At 42.0% G+C, this 21,463-nt stretch overlaps 1 protein-coding gene and 1 long non-coding RNA gene across 3 annotated transcripts; one reads left to right on the forward strand and one right to left on the reverse strand.

Moving 5' to 3' along the window:
• Window positions 1–1,155: 1,155 nt before the first annotated feature.
• casd1 (CAS1 domain containing 1) lies at window positions 1,156–18,370 on the reverse strand. Of its 2 annotated transcripts, XM_029648800.2 has the most exons (19): window positions 18,058–18,370; window positions 16,745–16,841; window positions 16,474–16,594; window positions 16,099–16,143; window positions 15,855–15,917; window positions 15,265–15,309; window positions 15,037–15,160; window positions 14,715–14,929; window positions 13,866–14,032; window positions 13,200–13,458; window positions 12,881–12,970; window positions 12,627–12,746; window positions 11,176–11,332; window positions 10,472–10,551; window positions 6,078–6,179; window positions 5,378–5,518; window positions 4,903–4,980; window positions 4,145–4,237; window positions 1,156–4,019 (listed from the first exon to the last, which is right to left on the reverse strand). In XM_029648800.2, the coding sequence occupies exons 1-19, from the start codon at window positions 18,368–18,370 to the stop codon at window positions 3,747–3,749; spliced, it is 2,583 nt and encodes an 860-aa protein (XP_029504660.1). In that variant the 3' UTR covers window positions 1,156–3,746. The 2 variants fall into 2 exon arrangements, with proteins under 2 accessions (XP_029504660.1, XP_029504662.1); XM_029648802.2 differs by lacking the exons at window positions 16,745–16,841; window positions 18,058–18,370 and having other exon boundaries at window positions 16,099–16,189; window positions 16,474–16,562.
• Window positions 17,471–18,869, forward strand: LOC115119903 (uncharacterized). The gene is made up of 2 exons (XR_003862052.2): window positions 17,471–18,089; window positions 18,170–18,869. It is a non-coding gene; the product is annotated as an uncharacterized LOC115119903 (long non-coding RNA).
• Window positions 18,870–21,463: the final 2,594 nt, after the last annotated feature.

Here is a 21,463-nt window from a genome sequence, read left to right on the forward strand (position 1 = left end):
CCATCTGTGGAAGGTCAGAAGGGCCCGCTCTCCCCGGGTCATTTCTTTTCAGGAGTTGGATGAGCTTTAATATTGCAGATAGGTTGTTGCTTCCATCAATGTATTGTCTGCATCATTTCCAATCCCCCAGATATATTTTTTTATATACACACACATTCATTTTGTTTTTAGAATATACCTTTATTATTCCCCGCAAACCCTACCACCCCTCCCCAATTGGAGTAAACTAATAAACAATCTACCTTCAGTTTATACATACAATACACATTTCACAGAAATGATATTTGGTTTGTTTTTAGGCCTGGCCTTCCTCTAATTGTGATGTCCATCCAGTTTGGTTTCTATTTGTAACTGCTATTTCACAAAGTATATACATTTTACAGACGCCGTATGTTTTACATTGGTTGTCTTGTTATTAGTCCCACCCTTCAGCTCCATTAAACACCTCCCATCTTGCTCTTAACACCATCCATTTTGCATTTCTATTCACCATATATTTTTCAACTGTGCTGTGATGCTTCACGAAAGTACTGAACCTTTCTATTCTCATAGCTTTAAAAGAAAATGTTTGGCTAAAATGATTATTGATCGATAGACTGACTTTTCAAATCACCCAGTAATGCTATCTGCAGCGTTAGTTCTAGGTAAATGTTCAGCCATTCCTGGACCTGTAACCAAAAACGAGCTACAGCTGGACAGTACCAAACTAAATGATCTAATACCTGCCTCCTCACAGCAAAATATGCAGAGCTGGGAAGATATACATCTCAATATCTCTCATTCTATTGGTTGCAAGAATATTGTAGAATAATGTAAATGGAAAATTCTAAGTTTTGAATCTCTCCAGGTTGTTGCATTAGTTACTTCCTTAATCCCGCTGATCCTTGGTGGGACATAAAACGGCAAACATCTTCTACCACTGGACCTTTCTCTTCCAGCTCAGCCACCACTGTCCGTCGCCATGACATTTTTAGTCTGCCTCACATGCACTTTCTTGCTGGTGTTCACCTGAGGGCAACTTTGTGTTTTTTATCTCTGCATTAACACTATGGAAAATCTCCATTGAGCATTATTTCAGTCCAGGACGAGGCTTAACCTGTGTCTGGGAAACTGGCCCTCACTGTTTTGACAAGGAAGGGACAAAGAAGTCAGACAAGATTTTTAGGAAGGTTTGTATTATTGACAATGTAGAATACAAATAAAAAGTACCTATAAATAAAATGGGTACAACTCACATTAAAATGTCACAAAATAATATAAATGTACATAAAACATCTATTGAGGCTCTGGGGTAAACCTAGTTGTTGCTTCTTTCAATTTGAACCAAAACCAATTAAAAAATATATATCCCCAATAGTGAATAACATATAGAAAATCTAAATACTGTAAATCAAAATAGGCAAACAAAATCTATCAAAATGTTTCTCAGATGGAAAAACAGGTTGACACTGAACAAGATTCTGTATAATTGCCATCCTTTTACCAACATCCTTCATCAACAAATCAATTAATCAAAATGTGTCATGTTTTGAGTTTACAAGCAAATAGGTGACATACCGTATGTCCCTATGGACCCTGGTCAAAAGTAGTGTATTGAATAGGGTGCCCTTTGGGATGCACATAATCTTCTGAATAACCCCTAGTGCCAAGACTTTTGATTTCAATTGATTGAGAAGCTAGATGAACCTGAAGTAAATCAACAGTGTACACCCAAGTCCATTAACCTTCTATGGCACAGAACATTTACAGATACAATTCTAAAGAATAAATAAATTTGCCGTCTTAATGTACACTTACAATATTTGCAATGTTGCCTTAACATCAAGCTTTAAGCAGTTGATTTACACATTTAAGGGGTGTCGAATATTGGCCACTATAACCAATGGCTCAAAATTGAATCAAAACGATTCAACAACTGGATATGAAGCGATTCATTCCTAACATTCCTGTGTATAAACTTAGCTAACACAGCAGAATTTGAAAATACACGCAAAGAAGTGTTGTCTGAAAGAAGGCTTTTACTGTTGGTGGATATTGGTCATATGTAGGTACATGACAGGCTCAACATGAAGTACTGCTTTTTATTCTACAGCAACACTTTCCATTCACTCAACTTCTTTTAAATACCTCATCAAGCATCACGATGCGTCACATTTCAATGCAAACGTGGCACTGATGCCGTATGACAACTGACAAGAGAAAACAGTAGCGAGTAGAAGGCATTCAGTCACAGGTGCAGAATTCATCCATGTGTTCACTCATCCATTAGCAGTGGCCTGGATACAGTGGTAGCTACTGATGCACATGAAAGTAGGCTTTGTCAGAAGTTCTAACATGGTACAGTAGATGCAGGTAACTGACAAAAATAAAGGAAACGCCAACATAGTGTTTTAATAGGGTGTTAGGCCACAATGAGCCACCAGAACATCTTTAATGCACCTTGGCATAGATTCTACAAGTGTCTTGAACTCTATTGGAGGGATGTGACACTATTCTTCCATGAGAAATTCCATCATTTGATGTTTTTTTGATGGGAAACGCTGTCCCTCACTAACTCAAGTGTTTCCTTTATTTGGTCAGTTATCTGTATGTACAAAGCAGTGCCTGTTCTATTGTAGCTCTGAGAAGCCTGGTTTAAGAGAAGGACTAACGAGCAACACAGAATGAACATCCTACACCTCTCCTTACAACATACCAGGATAAGTTGGTGAAACAACAAACTACGCACGCACAAACGTGCACGAACACAGACAAGTGGTTGTGTCAGACCCAGAATGCAACAACATTCTGCGATAGAAATTCATAAGTGCATCTTCTGTCTGGCCTGGCTAGTCTTTCAGGTGGTGATAAAAACTAAAAATACCCATGCAATACTTCATTCACAAAAAGTAGTCATAGGCTCTGAATATTAAAATGGAAAACTAAAACCCTGTAAAATATAAGCTTAATTTAAATAATTTAATACTGTAAATAAAACAGAGCTAGGTGACCATGACCTCTCAGCACAAGTTTCTTTCCATTCTAAATGCCACACTAGTAGTGCACTACATAGGGAATAGGGTGCCATTTGGGAAGCAATACAAATCCGTTGTTTTTCTACCCACTCTTCACTGTTACCACCATCAGAGAGAAAGAGCGCGGGAGAGAGCACGCTCGCTCTGCTTTCAGTGAAAAGTCCATCCCAGATTGAGCTGCTTTAGACCAACAGCTGTGAGTAATTAACCTAGAGGAATGGAGCGAGAGAGAGAACAGGGGAATGGTTTGGCTAAGGGTGGGGCAAATGCTGCACGGACCACACAGCAAGCATGAGCACCTTTAAGCTAGTTTAAAACCCACACATCTTCGAACCCACCACCACCCATGACCACCACCTCACTCTTCTTCTATTGTAAACGTCTATAGTAAAGGAGTCAGAACCTTATTCCGTGCTGCTCCGTGGGGTGTGGGCCCACGTTGGGACTTCATCCTCTTCAGTGTATCACTTTCACCCCAGTACTCAGAGCAGTCAAAAGACAGACAGCAGAGATATTTCCTTGTCCTCAACTTGACCTGTCTGTTCACCCCCGTCGTATTTATTGAGGCATGACGTATGGAATGAAACAGGACGTCCCTCAATCTTTCAGACCCTTTTATTCCGCTTGGTGCCAAATGAATACGACCCTGTGGGCATGGAAGACTAACAAGTTAGTCAGTCTCAGTCTAGAAATCAATCTACCTCTCCCCCACTGTGGTACCTGCCCCCCTCCTCAGTGGCCTCCTTGGTTCCCTTCAGCGCTCCTGGACACCAGCAGTAGGCCCAGGGTGAAGACCCCGGCGGCAAGCAACCTCCTGAGCAGGGCGCCCCCGTCCTTGGGGATGGCCACCTGGGCCAGGTCATTGGTGATCACAGAGATCTCGTGGGCCACGCACACAAAGATGAAGGTGCTGATGATGATGTTGAGCGAGGGGTTGCCTGGGATCAGCACCAGGATGCCCTTGGTGTCCGCCGCCAGCCAGATGTGGTACTGGCAGATGAACAGCTGGGGGACGGAGAGAGAGTGGGAGGGGGTGAGGGTGTTTGGGTACAGAACATGACAATGCAATAAACCAAATTCACAAGTATCATACAGAAATTCAGCATCCCTGCCAGCGGAATTCAACTTACCTCTAAGGAGATCTTCCCGAACCATGCGAAGAATGAGCTGTATAAAGAGCGGGAGTAACCGGGAATGTTCCTGATTAAGATGAAGGCTAGGATCTGAGAGGAAGAAAGACATTCCAGCCAATCAGCACATGGACCAACTGTATCGGGGGGGGCTAGCATACCGATGCTAACAGGGGCTGGAACAAATTATGATCCAATATGTAGAAACAATGGAACGTCAGCTCTGTTTCATTTGGGAGCAGCAAAATGGTGAGTGGACATTACCGTTATTATATGTCTAAAGATGAAGTGTAGCCCAGGACACGTTGTTAATTCTTCTTCGGCTGGGCGACAGTAGAGTACACCCATCCTGTTATTGTAGAAGGCAACTCCCTCCCTTGTTATTTTGGGTTAGGTATATCATAGCCTAACAGGGGATACTTATGGAAGATAAATGCTAGTTTCAACAAAACCCTCTTGGCCACAGGTGCCATTATTTAACCTACCTAAAGGTTAGTCTACTCAAAGGTGATGCTTTCTCTAGTTATTGTTTAACGGCGCTTTGGTAATGTCAACATTGGTGAAATCTATGTCTGTGTCAATTACAATATGTTTTGTAGAAGGTGCATAAAGTGTTAGAAGGTGTTCACCAACTCCTTAGCTAAGGGCTAACTACTTGACAAATAACGAAAATTGAAGCAGTGTAGGGCAAAATTACTGTGAGCAATGCTTTGTCTGAGACCAATGTTAAGCAAGGTCTGACCTCCTACTGTATTTACCTGGAGTCCTGAGATGTAGGGATGCAGCTCGTTGCACTCGGTCTTGTTTTTACAGCTGCTGGCCCATATGGAGTAGGTCTGGAACAGATGAAACATGGAGTGGTTAGGAAAGGAGTGGTGTTCAAGGAGCACAACGTAAATCAGCTAAGAGATATCTTCCATCTGAGATTTGTTTCACCTCAGAGTGTGAATGTTAATGAGGGTAACTTTACGAGAACAGGTGATCGATATACTCACCTGACTGGTTTAAAGGAATACCACACTCCAATTATACAAAACGCGTCATTCTTGACATTAAATTTAAATCAGTTTCTGCTCTTTACTGAAAGTTTTCCATCTTAAAAAATGTACTGCTGACACGCACAATGATTTAGGGATTGTATTAACAGTGGACTAATAAACAAAATTCTAAAAGATAGTTTGAGTGTATTATTTCTTTAAGAACGGTTAAATACACCAAGTTGTTCTCTTTTACCATGAATGAGAACACAGAGATGAGGAGTAGAATGTTGGAGATCCTGGTGGAGAAGAGAGGCTCTCCTTTCTCCTCGGAGAGGCCCTGGCACTTCTGTAGTACCAGGTAGACAAAGGCAAACAGCATGCCATGGATAATGGCCTGAAAGACAAAGTCAAAACACACATTCAGTTACTAATATAATAATAATAAAACAACATTTAGCTTGATGATGCTTTTATGGAAAAGAATTTAGTGCTGCGTGCATACATTTTTGTAGGGGTGGCCCCCGTGGGAATCGAACCCACAAAGTATTGATGTTGCAAGTGCCCTGCTCTACTAACTGAGCCACACAGGACCACTTAGTCTACTGTCCAACCCATAAAACGATCTTCAACATTAAACATCGACCAACAGATTCATCTAGTCGAGAGGTTTTTGGCACAACTCACTAAAGAGAGATGTGATATTTTGATACCTTAATATGAAAATATAATACAATAGAGCAACTCAAAGGCTGCGTTTAGACAGCCAACGACAATTCTAATATTTTTTTCACTAATTGGTCAGTTGACCAATCATGTCAAATCTTTTCACATCTTTTTCAGAGCTGATCTGATTGGTCAAAACACCAATTAGTGAAGAAGAAAAAAGATCAGAATTGGGCCGCATGTCTAAACAGAGCCAAAGAGTGTAGCAACCCGTTCAAATGTTTACTTACAAATCGATCCAGCTTCCACCTAAACCACCACTCATGAATGCTTCCATTCAGCTCAAAGAGCTTGGAGATGGGCCATACTGAGAAAATGTTCTCAAATAACCCCTGGAAAAGAGAAGAGAGTAAGTTAGTTAATGTTGGGGCTAGCCCTGAATACTGCCCCTTCTGGAGGAATTCGGTACCCATATAAAACATGATAAATTTTTGTCAAAAGTTGCTAATATATGCATATAAAAATATTATCGAATAGGAAACACTCTAAAGCACATATGTCAGAGTCAAGGCCCGCGGGCCACATCCGGCCCGCAAGAAGGTTTTTTACGGCCCCTGGGATGATCTTGATTTATTATTAGAACCGGCCCGCAGCAAGCCGGCAGCCCGCAGATCTTTTACACGCACCAATACTACATTTCCCACAATGCAAAGGTGACGCACCGAGCAGTAGGCTGCTTCATTTCAATATTTATTGGCACAGCAGTCGTCAGCATCACAGTAAAATTAACTTTCAGATACCCATCAAAAATGGCAAAACGGAAGGTGGATACTGAGAACCGGGGGTTTCAAACAAGGTGGGAGTCGGAGTATATGTTCACGAAGGTAGCTGGAAAACCTGTGTGTCTTCTGTGTGGAGAAAGTGTGGCGGTACTGAAAGAGTATAATCTGAGACGACATTATGAAACGAAACACGCGGACAAAAACAAGAATATGGACATGGAACAAAGGCTACAAAAGGCAGAGGAATTAAAACGAGGCCTCAAATCTCGACAGGCTCTGTTCAAAAAAGCCAAATCACAAGGCCAGGCTGCTGTCAAGGCCAGTTTTATTTTGGCAGAAGAGATCGCTAAATCAGCCCGGCCATTTACGGAGGGGATTTCATCAAAAACTGCATGATTAAAGTTTGTGACGAAGTTTGCCCAGAAAAAGGCAACTCTTTTTAAATGTGAGTCTGAGCAGAAACACCATTGCCGAGAGAGTAGACCAGTTGTCCATCAATCTAAAAGAGCAGCTTGTGAAAAAGGGAAAAGATTTTATTGCATATTCCTTGGCTGTGGATGAGAGCACCGACATTTCTGACATTGCCCAGTTGTCAATTTTCATCCGCGGAGTGGACTCCAACCTAAGCGTGACAGAGGAGTTTTTGGCTTTACGTCCTATGCATGGCACAACTACGGGGCATGATTTGTATGAAGAGGTGTCAAGATGTGTAAATGAGATGGAGCTGCCTTGGGAAAAACTCGTGGGTTTGACAACCGACGGAGCACCTGCGATGTGTGGACACAGGAGCGGACTGGTGGCGAAGATACGGGAAAAGATGCAAGAGGAAAACGCGACAGGTGAGCTGACAGCTTATCATTGTATCATACACCAGGAAGCGTTGTGCGGTAAAGCCTTGAAAATGGAGCATGTAATGAGCATCATCACGCGCACAGTTAACTTTATCAGAGCCAAAGGTTTGAATCACCGCCAGTTCAAGGCATTTCTGACGGAGTTAGAAACGGAGCATGGTGATTTGCCTTATCACACAGAGGTGCGATGGCTAAGCCAGGGAAAGGTGCTTCAAAGATGTTTGAGCTTCGTGAGGAGATTTGTCTGTTCTTGGACAGCAAAGGGAAAGACACAACACAACTCCGAGACGAAATGTTTCTGTGTGAAATGGCTTTTCTGTGTGACATTACGAGTCATCTGAATGCAATAAACTTGCAGCTGCAGGGTCGGGATCGTGTCATCTCTGATATGTACAGTACAGTGAAGGCATTTAAAACCAAACTGACTCTGTGGGAGACGCAGATGCGGAAAGAAAATTTGAGCCACTTTCCCAGCTGCCAGACCATGAAAGAGAAGCTCTCTACCAGTGCGTTCCCGAGCACACAGTTGGCTGATAAAATAGGTATGCTTGCCGCTGACTTTCGACGCCGATTTGCTGACTTTGAAGCACAAAAAAGCAGGTTGGAACTGCTCGGTAACCCATTTGCTGTTGACGTGGAAAGCTCACCACCAAACCTCCAAATGGAGTTGATTGACCTCCAATGCAATGATGCACTGAGGGCAAAATATGCGGCAGTGGGTGCTGCGGAGTTCGCCCGTTTCCTCCCGGCACAATGCCCCAGCTGCGCATCCAGGCTGCTCAAACGTTGTCTATGTTTGGCAGCACATACCTGTGTGAACAACTGTTTTCTTTGATGAACCTGAACAAAACATCACACAGAAGTCGACTTACTGCTGAACACCTCCACTCAATTCTGAGGATTTCTTCAGCTCAGAGCCTTACCCCGAACATTGATGAACTTGTGGAAAAGATGGGACACCACCAAGTATCACCCTCAACCTCAAACAAGTGAACATTACTGTGCAATCACATATTTAGAGTTTTTACTCAGTTCAAGTTTAAAAGTTAAAATTTAATATTTGTTTTCACTGCATGTTACTTCTCCTTAAACAAAGTGTTGTTTTTGATTAATAGATTTTTGCACTTTATTTTTTTGTATTTCAATCCAATTATATTTTAAAAATATTTCAGTTGAGTGGATGATAGAAAATTGCTATTATTGTTTTTTCTTTGAAGTAAATTTAGCCCACTTTTGCTAAAATAGAAAATATAGTCTACTGATGGTGCCTTGAATACCGGTTTCTTTCATTTAATGTTCATGTTATGGGGATATTTATATAAAGGAAATTTGTCTTTTGTGTCTGTTGAAAATTAAAGATTACTGACAGAGCCATAAGAAAATATTGCTTTATTTATCTGATCATATTGTAATATATTTGTTAGGTTTTCAGTAGGTTCAATTAGGTTCACTAGACTATATGCGTCATTTAAAAAATTTTCAGTGAACATTCGAACAGTCCGGCCCTCGTCTTGTAGCTGATTTTTTTATTTGGCCCTCCGTCCATTTGACTTTGACACCCCTGCTCTAAAGCTTCTAAAACCGTTTAAATTTTCTCTCTATGTAAAGCAGAAGTGTCAGGGCATGCATTCTCCCAAAGTCTCTCTTGTAATGGAAAAAGCTCCCACCACTTTGACGTCATCGTATACACACTTACCAAGCAGTTATAACGATGGAAACAGTTTCTACGTCTTCAGCGCGAAGCCTGCTTTCGATGAGGCGTGTAACTGTGAGAATCGCGCGCTCACGAGACGTTCAGCATGCCGAAAGGTCTCGGTCACGCAAAAAAAAAGTTTACCCAATGCGCGCTGTGAAGTTTCTCTCTCTTTCCCTCAGGATGGATTGAACAACGTGTGTGTGTCTGTTCGCCCTCACGATTGCTGTAGACCTTTATAACATGTTAAGGCTTAATTATAAACATAGTTTGACAAGTTTACTCGACATATAATGTATACTTTCGACGTTTTGGTGCGCATCCACTTGAAATTTGCATACATTTCGACCGAAATGTGGCTAGTTTGAGAACCGAAAGACACAGACTTGAAAACTGAACGCTAACTTGGTGAGTATTAACCCTTCCAGGTCTTCTGATGGAAGAACAGCAACGGTAAGGGAATATTTATGTGTTCATTTTGGGTTTCTGTCGACTCCAAGATAGAGGAGTCATTATGCTAAATGGGAGCGCCGAATCCCTATTATAGCCTAGTGAACGCAAAATGGAACGTTAAAAATAAATGTAACACAGCGATTGCATTTAGAAGAAGTTTATCTTGCCATACATATGTAAAACATGCATATTTAGTCAAAGTTTATGATGTGTATTCCTTGTTAGCTGACGTTATCTGCCGGAGCTATTTTATTTCTCCTGACATTGCAGTAGCATTTTTTGAACGATGCATAATTGTAAACAGAGATTTATGGATATATATTGCAGATTATTGAAAAAAAAATGAATGTACTGTGTAACATGTTATATTACTGTCATCTGATGAAGATTTCAAAAGGTTAGTGAAATGATTTTTCTTTTAATCCTGCGTTTGTTGATTGCATATTTTTTCCTACTTGGCTATGCTAATGAGGTATGTCTGCAGTGGTGGTTGGACATAAATATGTGCTATGTTTTCGCCGTAAAACATTTTAGAAATCTGACTTGCTGGGTAGATAAACAACTTGTTTATCTTTCATTTGAGCCATTTTTCTTGCTAATCTGTGGAGGTTAAATATTTTTAGGATTATTTCTTGCGTTCCCTGCGCCACATTACAGCTCAGGGGGGGGGGTCCCAAATGGGAACTAGTAGCCCCAAGAGGTTTTAAACATCAGATGATTTAGGATCAGTTTTGATTTTTAGATTAAATCTGAATTTGATTACATGGGCAGGGGGAGACCTGATCAAGTACACCACTCCTACTCTGAGACGCTTTATGAAATGACCTATAGCAGTTAATTTTTTTATATAATTTTAAATATGAGAATATCTCTAAATGAGTGAATAAACCAGATGATGAACTCACCTGTGAATAAGCAAAGAAGCAGATGAACAGGAGTAGCCCAAGCAGCTTCACTAGAATCCCAACGTGCCACATTCCACTACCTGTAAAAAGACAAATTACTAAAAAAAAAAAAGTGCTGGAGAGTGTTACTTCACAAATCAACACTAGTATTTTTGTTTATTTTAAAAGGGAAACAGAGACAAATGTGCTGTGTGTATATACAGTAGCAGTCAAAAGCTTGGACACCTACTCATTTAAAGGTTTGTCTTTACTTTTACTATTTTCTACATTGTAGAATAATAGAGAAGACATCAAAACTAGGAAATAACACATATGGAGTCATGTAGTAACCCCAAAAAATATATTTTATATTTGAGATTCTTAAAAGTAGCCAGCCTTTGCCTTGATGACAGCTTTGCACTCTTGGCATTCTCTCAACCAGCTTCACCTGGAATGCTTTTCCAACAGTCTTGAAGGAGTTCCCACATACAGAGAGCACTTGTTGGCTGCTTTTCCTTCACTCTGCGGTCCAACTCATCCCAAACCATCTCAATTGGGTTGAGGTCGGCTGATTGTGGGGGACAGGCCATCTGATCTACTTCTTCAACTGACGACTTACACTACAACTGCTCATGATATTTACCTTTGAAGCCCTATTTTATATAATTATCAATACTACCATCATCACTGCTACTTGTCCAGTACAATGGCTGACCCATACTGACCGTTGGCTTTCTTCTGCAGTATCTGGGGCCACATGGCCATGGTGGCGTAGATGACGACGAACCAGAAGGTGACCAGGGGCACAAAGTAGTAGAACTGGTACGGCCGGTCCATCACTAGACACAGCACCACCACCAGGAAGTTGAGACGGAACAGGACCTTGTGGAGAGACAGGAGTAGGGTGAAGTTGCTCCTAAACGCTGACCTTAGGTCAGTTTAGCATTTTCCCCACTAATTGTTGAAGTTAGGATTGGGGAAGGGAGGATTATCCTAGATCTGTACCTAGGGGAAACTTCACCCCAGAGTGGACAGACACAGGAAGTGGTCACATTTAAGCAATAAGGCATGAGAACCCGGGAATTATCGTGTAAATAACTCCTAAGTGCATTTCTTGTTTGAAGCCAAGGGATGGGAAACAGCCCCTAGGAGGGAGTTATTCTCGATAAGTCACGGGTCCGAGGCGCCTAATTGCTTTAATAAAATGATTGCAACAGTTCTTATTAAAAACATTATACTGAGTAAATTAGTTTTATTTAATTCTTCCTTAAACAATAGTCTGAGAAAAAGCCAGTCGTTAGTTCTAAGAGTCTGAAGTTGCTAACCAAATGGGTTGGTAGTTAATTCGATTTGCAATGGTTGGGATGTAGCTATGAAAGCTATCTACTTCTCCCTTGCGTGCTAACCAACTAAAGCTAACAAACAATCGTATCAAGCAGCTGAAATGACAGCCAACAGTCTACTTTTGTTCCTATTGCCATTTCTTTGGATGCATACACTTTATCATGATGTAGTGCTATACATCACTGCTATTAACCAATAATATCCAGGAGCCAGACAACCAGTTTCATAATTATGCAATAAGGTCTGAGGGGGTGTGGTATATTGGCAATATACCATGGCTAAGGCTGTTCTTAGGCACGATGCAACGCCTGGACACAGCCCTTAGCCGTGGTATATAGGCTATATACCACAATCTCCCAAGGTGCCTTATTGCAGTTATAAACTGGTTACCAACATAAAGTAAAACGTTGAGTAAAAATAAATGTTGTGTCATCTCCGTGGTATACGGTCTGATATACCACGCCTTTCAGCTAAATCAGCATTTAGGGCTCAAACCACCCAGTTTATAATTGAAGATAACACAGAGGGTGACTTGAGGTAAGGAACTCTATATTGGAGGGCCCAACCAAAGTAAAAACCTGTGTGAGGTAAGCTTTGGCCAGATGGAATCTTTCTTATCAAGGGTTTCCTTATAAAGATGTGATCAATACAGCTGAGGCTAAATATCCATGTTTCTTTCATGTTTTGGTATTTGATTCAAAGTGAATTGTTCTATGGCACTACATGTCAACACTTGTTCATTTGATGTTCAGTTTTGTCCCTTAGAATAGGTATAGTAGCTGGAACCACTACTTATTAACTCTAATAAAACCCAATCATTTCCTATGCTTACCTGGCACACTCTGTATAATCCAAAGTCCCCTTTGAGCCAGAAGAAGGAGAAGTGTCCGTATCCTGTCTGGAAGAGGTAGGCTGCCACCAGGACACGGACATGCATGTACACGGGGATGAACTGGGAAGGAAGGTTGACTTAAAACACACATCCCTTCACTTGTCACACATAGCAGTAAAACACGCAATTATAATATCATTAATTGAGTTTATATTCAAAGCAATAAATCAAAGACAATGAATGGTGAAACTCACAACGCTGGCTCCAGATATGTGGTAGATGAGGATGACCAGCTGCATCCAGCCCTTCCACTCGTCAGTCTGCTCTCTGTTCAGCAGCTTGGTCTGCATGGGAAATAGAAAAATCCCTGAGATAGATAGAGCCTTCTCTCAGATCAGACATGGACGATTGAGCTTAGCTGTCAACGACAACAACTTTAAATACTTTAAAACAGAAAGATCTCTGAATTTACGTAGGCCTATGCTTACACCACAAAAAAAAAAAAAAAAAACTCTCCCAAAAACACCACTTTCCACCCAACTCCCTTAAACATTCTATCCCAAACCCTCTCACCTCCTTGCTGTTCTCACTGTAGAAGATCCCCAGGACAAACATATAGACGAGGGGGATGAAGAAGCTGGAGTGGGTGTAGAACTTCTGCTCCTTCATAAAGACGTCGGCCCGGTCACATAGGTAAAAGTAGACCATGATGAGGCCCATCTTACACAGGGCCTGGAACGGGGCCTTGTGGTTAAGCAGAGACGCTGCCGTGGCTGGCTTTTTCTCTTCGCCGCTCTCCACGTCGGGGGGCGTGGGCCGGGACTTCCAGCTCCTGTTAAATTTGTTTACACGACACTTAGCAAAATGCTTTTATCCGAAGCGACTTACAGTACAGTGAAACTTCATGTATATAATGAAGTCACATTGAGATCCAGGTCTCTTTTACAAGTGAGCTCTGAACACACTAAATAGTCCAGGTCCATTAATCAGTATGTGGCCCCAGTGGGAATCGAAACAACCACCTTGGTGTTGCTAGCGCTACGCTCTAACTGACTGAGCCATAGGAGAGTGTGTACCTCAGAGGAAGGTGGTGGGAGGAACTATAGGAGGACGGGCTCATTGTAAAGGTTGGAATGGAATGAATGGAACATATCAAACATATGGAAACCACATTTGACTCTGTTCCATTTAAGCCATTACAATGAGCCCATCCTCTTATAGCTCCTCCCACCAGTGTACCTTTTGTGGCCCAGAGCATGGAGCACCAGGAAGACCAGGGCTGAGCCCAGGAAGACACAGGCCGTCAGTTTCTGGAGGAGGCTGGGGGCCGGCAGGGCCTGGCAGCAGGAGCCGTCGATGGGCCGCAGGACCTTGTTACACACAGCGTTCATCAGCACCATGGCAGCCTGGTGGAGGGTAGAGGGGCATTATAGACCAGACTCTACTATAAGCTGCCTCTGTTGTTTTAGACAATTTGACAAACCATCCAACTGGCCTCACCACCACAGACCACATGTAACCACACTAGCCCAGGACCTTCACATCTGGCTTCACCTGCGGGATCATCTGAGAAGGGGTGCTGAGGAGTATTTTTGTCTGTAATAAAGCCATTTTGTGGGGGAAAACTCACTCTGATTGGCTGGGCCTGGCTTCCAGTGGGTGGACCTATGTCCTCTAAGGCCCATCCATGTCTGCGCCCCTGCCCAGTCATGTGAAATCCAAAGATTAGGGCCTAATGAATTTATTTCAATTGACTGATTTCCTTATATGAACTGAAACTCAGTAAAATCTTTTTTTAAATTGTTGCATGTTGCATTTATATTTTTGTTAAGTATACTAACTAGGGAAAATACAGGTGCACATGGAGGCTGTCAAATGAGGAATGAAAGTTATAAGGGATGGACAGTGTTATTTGACACGGTGTTGGTTTGGAGAGTCATAGAGCCTGATTTTTTTTCAGCATAAAGCTAGTTCAAACCATACATCTTTTATTTCTGTTTTCATTTTAGCCTGAAGCCAGCTGTTATTTGAATCCCACAGATGCAGGAAGAGGTGCCAGGCCAGGCCAGTCAGCACCTAAACACCTACCACGTTCCGGGTGCTCTCGGGAAGGTGCAGGCCGTCAGCTGATTGGGTGATGGTTTCCATGGCAGCCTGGCGCGAGGCGCCTAGGAACCTGACTCTGGCCTTGGAGTTCTTCTTGTTGCTGTTCAGAGTGCTGAGCACCACCTTGTTGTATAGCTCCAGCTGCTCGTTAGTGATCATCTTCCTGTTGTCACTCAGACCCTCCTCATGGACAGGGTCTGGAGGAGAGAGAGAGAGATGCTTAATCAATATGAATTCCTCACTTTCAAAGCACTTATCATAATTTCTCTCTGACTGACAAGTGAATGAACAGTAAAGCACTAACCCTGTAAGACCCAGTAGACCTCCCCATCCTCAGCCAGCTGTTCCAGAGGCAAGGAGATGGCTGTGAGGTTGGCCCTGTACTGCTGCAGCGCCTCGCTGCTGCCCCCATGCAACTTGATGGACCACTTTGGGAAAGATAGATTTCAATGATGAAATGAATCTAAACTATGCAGGCTGATATGTGATAATCAGTGGTATACAGAGTGGAAGACAAGCATCCTTCACTCACAGTGGCAGCTCCGATGATGACGACATCTGGTTTTATAGAAGGATCCTACAACACAGTCAAGAAATCCTATTAAATCTTGCAGCGAACTGTTTGAATGACCTTAAATGGCAGAAAACTATTGCTCTGTATCTTCTGTTTATGGGAAACCGAAATAGCCGAATGCTCTTCTAAGGGCTTAATTCAATCAAACATCAGTATTTATACAGTAGCACTTAAATATACCTATAATCTTACATATTGCATACAGTCAAGCAAAAAATGCATTGTTAAAAATCACAGGTTCAGTACCATCACACTTGTACAGTATACACATTCACTTGAGGACAGAAGTTGAGTAAACAAAGATGTGATTCAGATTAGAAATGTTTTATCTTTTGACTGAACTCTGATCTGCTCCTGACAAACCCAGGGATGTATTCACTAGAAAACAAACAGAAGGAAACGGGCTGAAAAAATGAGGGACAAAGCTAAACTTCTCCAATAAGAAATGCTCATTTTTGTTGCTAAATGTTTTTCAGTGCATAACGCTTTGCTATGTGTGCTCTAATGAAAACATCCCAGGTCTGCTGGTTAAATGTGCTTCTCTTTACCTTTCTCCATGATATCAAGCGCTCCTTCAGAGAGTTATTCACTTCTGCATACCACAGGAAGTCCTATCAGCAAAACAGCAAACTGTTACTCTTATTGGGAAAATCTCCAAAATAAAAATGCATGCCATTTGCCTTAAAAAAAAATGTTTTTATGTATGTAAATAGAGAATCTACAGAGTAAAATTAAAAAATAAATAGTTGGCTTTTACAGACAGACAGACAGACAGAGAGATAAATAGCTCACCACATTGACTGAAGCGCTCCTGTCTTCAAAGAGAATGTTCTCGTGCTGGTGGACAGACATTACAACAGGGGATGTCCCTCTATTTCTCTATCTAAGAGTAGACCATTGCTATCATGACATAGTACAGCAATTACCCATCTAATTTCAGGAATACAATGGATATAAATTGTTTATATGCACTTAGGGCTGAACCCCAACTTAACTCTAACCTTTGAGCAATCATGTATTGATGTCAATGGGAGCCTTGTGGGAAAATGAGTCACGGGCAGAGATCTGAAATTAGGATTCAGCCCAAAGCTCACAGATTCATGGTGGGATGAATATAAACAAAAAATATTTTGTGTGTGTGCTTTATGCCAGGGGTACTAAGCCTACCTTTCTTCCATCTGCTCTTTGTGCAGGATCGATTATTTGGATGTATGAATAGAATAGCTGCCGTATTCTAGAATCACCAACGAAGGCCACCCTTTTCTCAGAAAGGCAAGTCTTTGCTTCCCTGTGAGAGTAAAAATAACCTAATGAATCACTTGCACATAGTAACAACTGAAATTCGTTTTTTGCAATTGTGTGGTTGTGGGCTTGGTTAAATATGCCATCTACATTTTACACATGCACATTATACATTTCCCTCATGGGTGTGACTCACGTATTTTTGTATTTGTGCATCATACAGCCATAGGGCTGCCATACGGTCTCTCCTAGGTACCGCCCACTGGACAGCAGCCACTCACACGTGTCTCCGCCTGAGGGAAAGACAGAGAACATCCCAGTAAGCCATAACAAAACACACAAAGGGATATATGAAACCTGCTGCCTCTACACAAGTCATTTTCAAATGCAGCAGTGTGCACAATGCATGGTTCAGCCAAGACAGCATTGCAGCCTGCGGTACAAATTAATCTATTAACATTTTCCATTAAAGGACACCTCCTGTTGTCAACTTGTGTTCTAGTTGAATAGACTCATCTGCCAATTCACCAACGCAAACACTCAGAAGATGACAGGTGGCAAGAGGAGGAGTCAAGAGCATCCGGAGTCAAAGCCAGCCAGACAACAGCAGCTGTTATCATTGTACAAACAGAAAGCCCAGTGTCCCACACCTTCCATAAACAAAGACCATTGTTTGCAAGGCATCTTCGGGAGGCAGATTCTCGCCAGTCAGACAAACAATAACTTATAAAATGTCCAGTTAGGATCATGCCTCCCCTGTGGCAAGATCATTACCATTAATAAGACATAGGCTACCCATCTACAATAGATTGCTTTATGATCCCAACTATCCACCAACAGTAATAAGACAGATTTTAACTTCCTGTAAATAACCATGATAACTAGCATGGTAGCTAATAGCCACGCATGTGCAGTTGGTTGATTAGCTAGCTAGTATGAATTATATAGTAGCTAGCTAGAAATGTGAAAGTTAACAGATAACGTTAGACATTAATTTGAGAGAAGTTAGCTTTTTGTACATATGGAACATTTCTGGGATGTTTTATTTCAGCTCATGAAACAAACACTTTACATGTTGCGTTTATATTTTTGTTCAGTATAATTAAATCAATGTCTGTATATATGTAGACTTCAATGCACATGAAAGTTACCTACTTAGTTAGCCAGTTATATACACTGTATATATGTAGACTTCAATGCACATGAAAGTTACCTACTTAGTTAGCCAGTTATCGTGTGCGGCTACAATATGTAAACATGGGTTAGTTCGCGACGATGCGATTCCTTTCCGATGCTAATGATTGTATCCAGTATCCACCTGCACTGAGACAATGTAGCTAGCTACTTTATTCGGTTAATTCAGGTTACTGCACGTTTATTCATGTTTCCTTGCAATTGCAAATACCGTGAGCAAAAATGACCAGGGGGAAGGTAGCTTTAGGTTCCGCTAACACCGAGTTGAGTCTGTGTCAAGCTAGCTAACAATGTATCTGGGAGCCAGTCGCTTACCTCCATAATACCGAGAAACGGTGTGAAACAGGGTGAGTAGAATGACGGCAGCGACGGATAATAATTTAGCATTTTTAATGCTAAAATACTGATTTATTTCCCGTTTGCCTAGGCTATAGGCCAGGAACGCCATCTTGGCTCCTCCATGACAACAAGCAGACAGATGGGATGCAGCGGAGCCGTCGGGGGCTGAGCACACCCGCGCGTCCACGACTCCGAATTCCGCTACTGTTGTTGCGTGGGGCATGGCTGGTGCGGGCTTCTCGGATGCTGCTACTGCAACCACCTGCATATGCTTTTCATCTTCCATCATTAGTGCAAACCTGGTTTAAAACAATCAGTAGTACAATTAGAGGATCCTGAAAACTTATTCTGCAAACTCTTGACAGCTGTTTGAATTGTATTCATTGTATGTCATCATTCCGCTCCTGGAACTATATATTGTGGTGACTTTACTTTCTTGATTGCCATGGGGTTTTGATATCAGCTTAAAGACAGTAAGGGGATTGGCTGCATCTGCTATAATAAAGATCAGAGATAACAAGGCAGGACTTGGATAGACTACAAAAAGCACTCATAAAAAAACAAAGCACTCACTTGCTTGCTTCCGATGTTAGTCTAGGAACGGCTTCCAACTTTTTCCCTATAAATGGACCTTGAACCTATGATAGGAAAATATGTTCGAAAACTCATAGTAACCGCAGTATTTGTGATGTGAATTTAGTATGCTTATTGGTCATAATATGGATATAGTTATAATGCCAAATGTTCCCTGATGTACTAAATTCGTGCATAAACTGTTTCCTTACTTTTATGGCCCATAATGCAATTCTTCAGAAAATGGGCGTGGCTTCACAACGTTTTCAGATTTGAAGAAAATGGCGGAAAATATGCAGCCGAAAGATCATGTGGCTGTATATACATGGTGATGGCCTTGCAGTGGGTGGAGGAAGTTAGGCCAGAAAGAGTAGTTATTTGCTCTGATTCATGTGCAGTGGAGTCTCCAGTCCTTTATATCACATAGCAGACAAGACCTGCTACAAACCCTTGGCAGGAGTAAACAAATGGGTAAATGTAACAGTATAACTTTAATCTGTCCCCTCGCCCATACCCGGGCGCAAACCAGGGACCCTCTGCACACATCAACAGTCAACCACGAAGCATCTTTACCCATCGCTCCACAAAAGCTGCGGCCCTTGCAGAGCAAGGGGAACCACTACTTCAAGGTCTCAGAGCAAGTGACGTCACCGATTGAAATGCTATTAGCGCATACCACCGCTAACTAGCTAGCCATTTCACATCCGTTACATATACAGATCATATTTACATGGGTCCCAGCTCATGTGGGAGTGGAGCAGAACGAGGCAGTTCATTTTCCTCACTAAACAAGCACTAAGTAGTGGGGATGTTGATGTGGTAGTTTCAATGAGCAAGGCAGAGGCAAAAAGCATGATATGGACAGTGTTGGTGGAGAAAAGGCAGGAACAGTGGAATCGAGATACTAAGGGCAGGCATTTATTTCAAGTACAGAGAAAAGTTGGGGAGGAGAGAACGGCAGGAAGGAACAGAAGAGGAGGCTATATTTACAAGATTATGTGTGGGACACAGCCAGTTGAATAAGACCTTACATGTGATAGGAAAGCATCCAACAGGAAAATGTGAGTATTGCCAGGAAACAGACAGTGGACCATGTATTGATACAGTGTGGACATTATTGGAGGGAAAGATAGAGGATGATCTAGTATGAGGGAGAAGGGGATACATGAAATTAGTTTTAAAGAGTATATTGAGTAGAACGTCATTAGATATAGTCTAAAATATTTTGTTAAACCTTTTTAAGAGCAACAGGGCTGGCAGGTAGGATTTAGTTTCTCCCTGACTCTGGCCACAATAACCCTACACTCATTACAAATCCACCACCCTACTCCACTAAATCTATCTAGTCATACCTCAGGCCAACAGCCTGAAAGGATGGGACACCACCACACGACACACCCTGTAACTCTTCTGACGTCAAATCTCGTACACCCAAATACTTCTATGCAGCTGCCACCACAACCTCAAATTTCTGCAACTTATGTTCCATCCCTGCAGTACAGTTGATAACCATTGCTATAAACGCTAAAAATCCAATTTTACTGAAACATATCACTTGAGGGCCTATCTCTGTGTACTGGTACAGTTCTACTACTCACAACACTCCTCTTAGGATCCCTCCCCCTTGACCAATCTTCCTCTACTTTATTCACTGCTTCAGCATATGACAACTTCTGCATAACTAACTCTGGTAACCTCAACCTTCCTCTCTCGCATCGGACACTTCTCATTCCCAGCCCCATAGGCACCCCTAGAATTAACACATACCACTACTTTCCTCAATGTTACACATTCCTTTGTCTCATGCCCTTTGCAAACTTCTCACACCTAGGAACCTCCATCCTACACACTGCTGCCACATGCCCATAAGCTTGACACCTGCAAAAATGTCATTATTTGGTACAAAAGTGTGTGCGGGATAACTGATATATCCTAACATCACTTAGTCGGGCAAAGACTCAACATCTATTCTCAACATCTATTTCTCCAATCACGCCATCCTCTCTGCGTCGCACCAAACGAGCATCACAAACAACATATTTTATATTTACAAAAAAATATATGGGGTATTGGAAATGATGCATACAATTACATTAATGTAAGCCACAATCTATCTGCAATCAATATTAAAGCTGATATACCCCCCCCCCCAAAAAAACTGTCATTTTCCCCACTGCCACATTTACTGCTACCACAGTAATCCCTCCTTTCAATGGCACCCTTTCTTGAGAGCAAAACAATTCACATCTCTTGTCCCCAATCGTTTGACGCAGAGCACCTGCTCCATCTGACCAACAGAAACACAAACAATTATCACAAGACCACTTGGGGTTACCTTCACTGATTCCAAAGCACCTAACTCCATTTTCAGCCAAAAGGCAAGAGTCCACTTTCCAAAAATGTCACTCCTACCATCAGACTCGTATTTATCCTGACCCTTGGTGCAATCCTCGGGCTCTGATAATTTCTCCACACCTACCACCACCGATACCTCGCCCTCATTCAATTCCTCCTGTCTTCAATCCGGTGTACAGCTTACTTTGCTTATACTTTCTGATATTTTTCCAACATTTTTAACAAATTCAAGCTCACCCTCTTCCTCCGTCTCTCTCTTCAACCTCCTCTACATCTCTTTTACCCTCCATTCCTACTCCATAATCTCCTTATGACAATACTGCACTTCTCCTGACGTATGGCTTCTCAAGGGAAGCCATTCCCTGCTCGCTCCAGCCCTCCACCTCCAGCTACAACACAAGTGTGCGAGGAAAACACTTCAAGTTTGATCACCCGGTGGGTTTCCATCAAATGT

This window comes from Oncorhynchus nerka, linkage group LG4 (assembly GCF_034236695.1).
Source record: "Oncorhynchus nerka isolate Pitt River linkage group LG4, Oner_Uvic_2.0, whole genome shotgun sequence".
Classification (NCBI taxonomy): domain Eukaryota; kingdom Metazoa; phylum Chordata; class Actinopteri; order Salmoniformes; family Salmonidae; genus Oncorhynchus; species Oncorhynchus nerka.

Coding starts and splice junctions, on each gene's coding strand:
- casd1 (XM_029648800.2), bottom strand. CDS start 18,370: ATGATGGAAGATGAAAAGCATATGCAGGTGGTTGCAGTAGCAGCATCC. Junction 16,595..16,744: donor ATGCACAAATACAAAAATAC/GTGAGTCACACC, acceptor TTACTCTCACAG/GGAAGCAAAGACTTGCCTTT. Junction 4,020..4,144: donor TCGGGAAGATCTCCTTAGAG/GTAAGTTGAATT, acceptor TCCGTCCCCCAG/CTGTTCATCTGCCAGTACCA.